Raw genomic sequence first — 10,000 nt, forward strand, 5'->3', positions numbered from 1 at the left:
ACTTGCGCCGTCATACGGCGCTCAGAAGAGAAATTAACCGGCAAGTAATTTCCACCTGCGGGTCGAGATTGGCGTGACACGAATTTCTATGAAATTTATATCGCGAGACATATCGTGGCCCACTCGTTTTGAATGCCATTAGAGGGAAATGAATATCACATCGTAAGGCGCATGTGACCCCTCATATTAATTGATAACATGACACTTCGTGATGTATTGGAGTTACGGACGCAACTTTGAGTTTACAGCACATTCAAATAATGGACATTTCCTCGAAGGACCTAACAATCTGTTAGATCCGCATATCCATGTAAAACATATTCAGGGTATAGTCATTGGAGTGCACTTTACATGAATTAGTTCTTGCTATGTTGGGCAAGTCTCGGGTAAGCCTCCGGTTAGCTTTCGATTATCAGGAAAAATCTTTATGGTAAAGATGTCCATAAAATTTGAATAAAGCAAGCTCCTTTTGTGGATTTGGGCAGTCTTTCGACAAACCCGAGTCTCATCATTTTTCATTCATTATTTAGCCCTTGCATGGCAAGGCCAAGAAGGTACTAGGCTCCTTGGTATGGTAAGACTAACTTTCTGGTTGCTTAAGGACAATCTTTTGTTCTTAGGTCGTGCCTGAAAGTCGAGTACAGAATTAACTTTGTTATGACATGCACCTGGGCTGGTAGCTGTAAGGAGACTAACTGAAGAAAAGTATAGTAAGACACAAGATTTCCCCATACAAAAATGCGGTGGCATTGCGCACCTTGCGCAGGATGGCGACGGGATCCTAGACAGGGATAACGTCATTTGTGCAAGCACAGTAACACTTTTTGAAGAGAATAGTATACCAGTAGGCCCACTGAAATAGAGTGTGTATATAAATCCATTCCTGGCCATATTTTCCTATACGGTCTAAACTGATTTACTCTTTGCTGGTTATACTGCTCCCTGCTATTAAAAAGCACACCTGCCCGAATTGTTAAAGCGTTTACTATTAGATGTTAAATATCGCATTACCATGTAAAGGATAAAGAAACTATAGCCGCTAGTTTGAAAGGGGGGGGGGGGGGACATCGATAGGTAAAACTGAAGTTTATTTGTATTTGTATAAAAACCATACCAAAAACGTTGATGATGAATCCGGCGAAAGACGCTGTGACTTACTTGAAATTTTCCAGGAAGTAACCAGTTGGCTGACTGCAGCAGAATTTGTCTGTGGACGTGCCGCAGCAGTAAATGTTGTCCAAGTCTCCACCGGTGGCTCCCTGCGGGGGGCAGTGGAAGCTGGCGTGGTGGTTGCCGTGGTCGTCGAGGAACCCCTCGCAAAACTCTCCAGCTGTCAAGGAAGACGAAAAGGAGAACGAAAAATGGCATAACAGAGGGTTTCATTGTTTTGTAGTCGTTGTTTCAGACTACGAGGTACATCGCAGTGGCAAGAGACTCAAAATATCGTCCGAGTTTCATTTAACCTATAAAGCCCAAGGGGGGGGGGGGGGCACATTGTGCCCCCCACCAATATTTTCGTTTGCCACTCCCACATCCTTTATTTGATTTCAACCAAATTTGGTGACTTTTCCTAGAATCTTAATGCAAACATTTTGATATATAATTTAGCTATGTCCGATGTTGCTGGTTGCCATGGCAACCGTAAACTGACAACCATGTTTGTCAGATTTTGCATGATTTTCTGTTCCAATTTCAGTTAACAGTATAATAATGGATGAAATGAGGGTTTTCTTGGCTGTAATTTGCTGAAGAACCAAAATGTGAAGTAATAATGGTTGTGAATTACCCTGAAATGCTCTTCTTATTATTTCCTTTATTTTTATATGACGTAGGCATCAAACAATAGATATAATAGAAATAATCGAAAATACAGCATTTTTCAAAGACTACCCTTTTATTTTGGGTTATTTTCACACAAGCTTTGCCTGTAATAACATTTGTTTATCATATTATCAATCTGCAAACTCAAACTTTCAATATTTTGGAAATATGAAATGTGATACCAATATATGTACCCATTCCAAGCAATACATCATAGGTTTCATATATTTCTTTATATTGTAATGAATAGCGCCCCAACATGTTGACCTTGAGAAATTTCAACCATTACAAATAGTGAAGGTTGACTTGCTTTTCCTTTATGGTAAATATGACAATGATTGATATGAAATAGAAACATACATACCGGGGATAAAGAAATGAAAAGAAAAACATGATTTTAGCATATTTCCTACGTATTTCTTTAAATTTCGGTAAATAGCGCCCTCAGTGGATGACCTTGAGAAATTTAAAATGTCGGGTCATGAAGAGTATGAGTTGCTCTACCCATGTGCCAAATATGACGGTTATACATCATATAATAAAGAAGTTATGTAGGGGGGCACAATGTGCCCCCCCCCCCCCCTTGGGCCTGGAAGGGGTCAAAATAGCTTGGGCTTTATAGGGTTAATAGTCACCCTGCCATTTCTATTTCAACGACAACTGCGGGCCATGTGTAAAATCAATTTTGAATCTGCGTGTTAGTCTCGTAATGTCTTTACAACAAGAATGGTCTTCATTGAAAAGAAAGAACTTCATCAGATCTGCTAATGATTACTTACTTCTCGTTGGTTGTATGTGTTCATCTGTCAGTATGTTCTATCTCGACCGGATATATTTAATGTAGGAATGTGATTGATTATTTTTCTCTTTGACAATATGTCGGTAAATCAGAATATTGTACACGTGAAAGACAATACAGAGTAATATCTTTCGATGATGATAGTTTTCGAGAATAGTAAAGTGTCTGGCTGCTTCGTGGTACAATGTACTGCAGACTTTACCCGACTCATACATTATCCGATTTAAGGAAACGTGTTACAGGAGTCTAAGAAACCCATCATTCTAATTATTTAGACAAACCAAGATGGGAAAACGTGTTACAGGAGTTTAAGAAACTCATTTTTATATGTTTAAAGAAACCAAGATAGCAAATTTGTAACGATCAATATTTCAGCAGTTTTCTGCCCATGCTCATTGATTGCCACAGTCTACATCATGAGAAAAACGGTTAATATCGAAACGGAGTGGGGGTTGTGCACTTACAGCATCCTGGTAATCAAATTGCATGTATTATTTACCGTGCACGATGATTGTAAGTACTCAAAGCAATTCAATTCAATTCAATTCAATTCAATTCAATTCAATTCAATTCAATTCAATTCAATCCAATTCAATTCAATTCAATTCAATTCAAATCAAATTTATTTCATATTTCTTCAGCTGAACATGAAATAAGAAAATCTTAAATCGTCTTGGATATATATTGGTTGACTGCAAGAAGAAATCTGTAGTTTCAACAGACAAACGAAAAGCATGTACCGAGTTTCAAACCAAACTATTAAAAAAAGCGATCGATTAAAAAAATGGTATAAAGAATTATCTAACGTACTGATCCTGGATTGTTGCTTTGAAGTTGAACTGAGCATTTGCTCATGCGCTTTTGGTCTTTTTGAAAAGATATGCAAGGTAAAGGTCTTGTGTAAGTTTTGGGATGGTTGATAAGTTCTACTCACTATTATACAGCGTATATACACTCAAAATTATCGCGAAGTTTTGAGTATAACCTCCTCAATAATGGTGATGTAATGTGATATCATGTTCCTTTTTTCTTACATAATTATAGAATAGAAAGAGATTAAAAAAAAAGGAAAAGAGAAGGGAAAGTCAAGCTCCGGAACAATCACATGTTATGGGGATGCTCAAAGTGACGAACTATTAGGCAATGGTTAATGACAATGGTTTCTTTAGATTGAGAATATGATTCTCCGCATTCTCCTTCGACAGAAAAGAAGGGGCAAAATCTTCATTTTTACGCGAAAGAATGCATTTTACGCGTTCTAACTTTGTTTAACATTTGAGATGCCTGCACAAAGGAGCAAAGGTATTCATGGACACCTGTGGACGATGGATCAATGTCCTTCCCCACAGGGCGTGGCAGATATCGGCCCACAATGCTGGAAGGACTGTAACCAGATCTGGCAACGCGATGCTACCAAACTACAGGACTAGCTACGGTAAGATTATACCATACTAATAAAAAAGAGGCAGCCATACTGCCAACGCGTCCCAAAAGGGTATCGTTATCACGGATCTTTCTATCGCCCTATCAGCAAAAGGGTAAAAACTATATACCAGATACAAAATCGCTATTGGAGCAATCAAGTATAACTGTGTTGATCTAGCGCTTGGCTTCAGATATAGCGTTTCGAAATCACCGGATATTTCTAGTTCAAAGTAGCGCATGGAAGAAAGAGTTTGAGAATGCGAAAATGGGGGCTACCTGCTCACAAATATTTTCCAACGTTTGGAGTACGCGCAGTTTGATTCCCATGGACACCCAGAACGAATTCAGAAGGATTAACTCCTTGGTCTTCAAAGTGACCAAAGGCTTATTAAGATCATGGACAAAATGATGTAATGTGGTTGCGTCTAGAGAAACGTAATTACATCACAAAATAATTATAATGTGCATTAATTTCGATGTATTTTGACTATTTAAGCTCGGTGCCAACTAGTTGAGGAAATATTAACCGATACGCACTCTTACAGACCATCACATACACATCCCCCTTTTTGTTTCTCCGTAGGATTTTATTGTATAACAGATTCAGTGCCAATTTCAGCTAATTCCAAATGTCTATACAATCGACGCTGTCTACAATGTATTCTACATGACTGCATGGCAGCTTTTCATTTTCTAGTCCTGGATCGAAAAAGTTAATAGCAGGTATATTAGTTCGATGTGTGGCACATAACATAACAATCAGTAGTATAAGGTTAGTGTATGAATCATCAATATTGGTTGATTGATAACGTAGTTGTTATCAGTGAAGCCATTCTGGAAGACTATACAATACTTATTTAATATTTTAGTGCTTGTCTTCAACGCTGTCATCAGCATAGTATTCACTGATTTTTCATTTAGTAAAAAGACCACAATGTTAATTGAACATTCAGATTTACGTACGGTCACTTTCGATTCAGTGGTTCACTCTGCTCTCGTGTAGCAAGGATCTTTATCGTATAGTCCCATGGGTCAGCCTCACTTTCTGAAGAGTGCAACTTGTTTCAACTTGTTTTTGTCGTTTGTTTTGTTTTCTTCTGAATTCGTCTCTTCTGTTTGGTTTTCTCCTCTGCGTCAAACACTTGCTATCATCAGTCGAAGGTGACGATCGATATGATACGCCAGTGCAAAATGTCACGGCTACTGTGACGTGCTCAATGGGCAACTCGTCCATGTAGCATCTTACTACACTGTGCACCTCTGGGGGTGCCTGACCAACGATCCCCACCATCTGAGATGGACCAGGGACCAGTCTTTATCGATTTAGGGTGCTCCATATTATTCACACACTGGTTATTAATATTATATGTATAATTTATATAATACACACACTCACAGTTCGAGGAATAAGGCTCTACGGCAGCATCTCTGCAACGACTATTCAAAACTTCAAGCATTCAAAGAAGACAGTAACATGATAGATAAAAAACGCCGCCTTATACAGCTGGCTAAATCATACGGTTGAATTATTTTCACACAACGCTTATGTGACATCGATGAATGATTTTAATAAAGAGATAAGACTTTTTAAGACCGAATGGCGGCGTAGAATGATTATAACCGGTTTGCTGTTTGTGATCTTGTACATTTTAAATCTGTAAATTTGAAGTCATTGAATCTGCACCCACTAACAGTAACGGATCAATATGCCCGAAGGGGGAATGATTAATGTATCCGTAAATAGTAAGACAGATGATTCATGTTCTTCAACCTTCAAGCAAGATGCCTGGAAATGCGATACGTGGAGTTTGGCACGAAGGACTTTTAGAAGGTACTCTCGAGTGAGAGCTATAGAAAATGTACTGTGCATTACCTTTTGATAGGCTCTGTTGTTCATGACTTATTTTAGCACCTTTATCCCATGAAATATAAAACACATGCATAATCATATTAGTTACATTTGACTGAAAAGTTTGTGAAGATATTACAATGTCGTATTCGGAAGTGAATTTAATTTCAGACTCTGCAAATTGTTTATCAGTAGCAGTGGATGTGAAACTCTGAATGAAAAGAACCATTTTCGTCTAATTTCTTCACATACTGATTACTGTTTTCTCCCGTTCTCCCATTTTTGCACGTCAGATCTTGACGTGATTGAATCTACTGAATCAAATGTGCACATTGTGCGATATCACACGTAGACCATACTTTGACATAACTCGCCATTTTGAATAAACCTCTTTGCTGCTTTCTATGCGACATCTCCATTAAAGTTGCTGTCCACAGACTTACAATGAAAATGAACTGAACTACGCGCATCGGTTATAATTATACCTTACGTTCTGTCTCGCAAGGCGGGTATTCCAGTCTTTAATACACACCACGATTCGCATAATCCCAGAAAGAAGAATGTGAATTCTAAGCTAGATGTCTCCATCATCCTATAGTTATTTTCTTCCATATATCTATAGATATTACTTTGAAGTAAAGTTATGTTTGTTTGTTTTTTGAGTTTGTTTGTTTGGTTATTTTTTGTGCAATTCGCAATTTACTTGTTGCAGTTATCCCAATCGCAGCTCCAAGGAAGCTATACCGGGATGAAAATCGTGTCATGTGCCAATGGAGGTGCCAAAGTGACAAGGTTGTGTATGCCTCTCTTATGTTACGATAAAAGCGAGAGTGCATTTCTGTGCAGTATAGTGAATTTAGTGGAAGTTTTGTCAACTTTTCTTCTTTATATCTTTATCCCATTTTTTTTTTTACTAATAGGACCTAAGCGATGGGGCCATTCGTGCAGTTTTGCTCAAAAAGAAAATTCTATCAGTTCTGAAGCGATGACTCAACTAATCTTCTGTGCGACAGGAAGTGTCGACAACATCAAATGAAAACCCATGTCCTTCGACACTCGTAGACACCCTCTAGCAGTGTAATCTTAGATAAAGAGCTGACTACGAGTACATGGAATCGATCCCTGTAACGTAAGGATTTTAAGGATCCTAATTTGGGAAAGCAAGACGTTAGGCCTCAAGGAAGTATAAAGTACTTGCACACGTGACAGTATATGTCCCACGCGTGCCGACCAGCCAGACAACATCGCCGATTGTTAGTTAAAGGGAACTCTGTGAGGTACTTTAATGTCACAGACAGTTATCGAACAGGATGAAACCGAATAAGAAAGCCAAAATGATTGCCTTTAGTCCTTCATCTCTCGAATATAGACAGAACGATTTTGATGTTAAAACCAAAATATACGTGTGCCAACCATCATCATGTGGTCAACCATAGTCGTGTGCCAACCATCATCATTACGGCATGGTGGATAAGACTCCCGACTCCCAATCGGAGGACCCTAGTTCGAACCCAGTGCTTACGTCCTTGGACAAGATGTTTTTACTCACTATGTCCCTCTCGACCAGGTGTATAAATGGGTACCTGGCAATGCCTAGGGTAATAATAATAGCAGGGCCCTCTGGTAGAGCAGTGGCAACACTGAAGAGGTTACCCTGGGTAAATAAGACCTTATTATTATCATTGTTGTTATCATTATTATTATTATTATTATTATTATTATTATTATTATTATTATTATTATTATTATTATTATTATTATTATCATTATCATTATTATTATTATTATTATTATTATTATTATTATTATTATCATTATTATTATTATTATCATTATCATTATTATTATTATTTTTAGTAGTAGTAGTAGTAGTAGTATTCATATTATTATCATCATCATCATCATCACGTTTAGTTATTCAAATCCACATCCCTTTTCAAACATAGGTGATGTGTTATGTTATGTGCAGTCTACCGGACATTTAATCATAGCATGGAAGTATACCGTAGCTCAGTGACCATGATTAAGAACTGAGGACGTCTATCTGTATGACCATCACAGCCATTTGGAGATGGCTGTAGTGATGGCTGTGATGATGATGGATATTGTATGATGGCCATTAGAAGGTTGCTGTGAAAAGATTATCCTATTTCGCAATTGTTTCATAATTATTATTTGGATATGGAAACAAACAAACAAACAAGCAAACAAATAAATGAATGAACGAATGAATAAATAAATAAATAAATAAATAAATAAATAAATAAATGAATAAATGAATAAATAAATAAATAAATAAATAAATAAAGATTGTATCCTTCCCCCTCCCCCACGGTCAACCATACACATAATACGTTTGTTCCAGATTCTCAGAGACACCCCCTTTAAGGTTGGAAATAAGGGTCTTGACCCCCTACTACGCGCTTTTGGAATATGGACGCCATCAAAATTACCCCCGTATCACGGGCTTTTGGAAGGGAAGTCAGCAAAATTACCCCCGATCATAGATTTTGGAAGGGAGCTCAGCTCCCGAGGAGCCAGCAAAGTAGCATGACGTATTACATGCAGCGAATTGTTCTGCGAAACAGCATCCGATGACTATAATTAAGAAGTACCAGAATATCAGTGTTTTGATAAAATCTGCTTTTAAGAAAATCTGCAGACTTATTCACAAGCATGACATGCAATTAAAATGGAAAAGGGTATCTCTGATCGTAATGAGAGCACTGCCACGTTGTTTTGCATCATTTATAAATGATTGCTGTGTGAGAGGGGATTTCCTGTTAATAATAGGTGGAGGGGACATGCAGAGTAAGAAACAGAAGGGGAGAGAGACAATTATTTTTATTCAAATTTGTATTATACGTAGAAACTGGACCTAAACATTTAGTTTCGTGCGTTTCCGAGGTCCACGAAGATTTCTGCATAAGATAACCTGTTGTTAAAGGTCACTGTTTATCGATTAAAAACTATAATACTGTATTGGCATACAGGTGTCATTCGATCCTCTTCTCTCCCCTTATAGCATCACATGCCAAAGGAAGGAGACGAGATGGTCACAACATTTAGTATCGGCTGCTGCGTCAAACATGCATAAAGGTTGAGATCAAACATAAGTCTGTGAATGCTCAGTTTTGATTAGCTGATACCTGACATAACGTTTGATCTTCTGACTTACAAGTACGTTTGATCAGGGAGGTGGTCCTCTCACCTCCCTGTTTTGATCTCATCTTCTCATGCATCAGGGCCCCGTGTACACAAATCTACATACAACTGATAATGGTTTATCGAAATATATAATTTTTTAAACTTACCTATAGATGTTTTCATGTGACACTGCCGAAGTTATGTGATTTTGGACAAGCACAATAGAAGCACAAGGTCATAACAAGGAACCAGCATGTTTCTGCCCCTTACTAATAATAGTTTTGAGGGGAACGCACATGAAAAGCATCTGCGCTTTTGTTGCTTCCCCTCATTTTCAACATTTAATAAATTCTTGGTTTTACAATAATTGTGTGCTTATATAATTTTTCGATATTTGAAGAATGTATATATATTTCATGATATATGTTTCATTTATTTATATTCTTTGTTGAAAATGGAAATGAATTAATGAAATGAAATGTTACGTTATGTTCAAACACAGTAAATGAATGCATGTTTGAAGAAAAAAAATCGAGCAATATACTCACATGGTCTTGAGTTTCCTTTGAATACATCCGGTAACTCGGGAATGTCTGGTATGTCCATTTTTGCAACGGCGCGAGAGTATATAACACAGGTCCTTTATGTAACCAAAGTCAAGGGCAAGTGCCGGAGAGCAAGTGCCAGAACTGCGCGACAATATAAATGTTGGAAACTTCAGAATCAATATGCTTCGATTTTCTTTGTGTTACCGGGGGCAGTCAGTATGAAGACCGCTACCTTATGCACGGTATACCTTGTCTAATGATTTTTGTCTCCGCAAACACGAGCCGAGAGCGATGCACTTGGAAAGTTACAAATGGCTAAAGGGAGCAGGAGCGTTCAATCGCTATAAAGTCTCGACTTGAGCGGACGACGTAATTATTCCTTTCAATGCTTTCCAAAATGTTCCCATTCGT

General features: G+C 37.9%; 1 protein-coding gene across 1 annotated transcript in view; it reads right to left on the minus strand.

Annotated features, from left to right (window-relative positions):
- LOC140244551 (uncharacterized) overlaps positions 1–10,000 on the minus strand; it is a 32,972-nt gene that overhangs the window by 17,735 nt on the left and 5,237 nt on the right. Inside the window, exon 2 of the mRNA XM_072324180.1 lies at positions 1,159–1,330. Within this exon, the coding sequence (XP_072180281.1) occupies positions 1,159–1,330 (172 nt within the window). The remainder of the gene's footprint in view (positions 1–1,158; positions 1,331–10,000) is intronic.

This window comes from Diadema setosum, chromosome 2 (genome assembly GCF_964275005.1).
Source record: "Diadema setosum chromosome 2, eeDiaSeto1, whole genome shotgun sequence".
NCBI classification, from domain to species: Eukaryota; Metazoa; Echinodermata; class Echinoidea; order Diadematoida; family Diadematidae; genus Diadema; species Diadema setosum.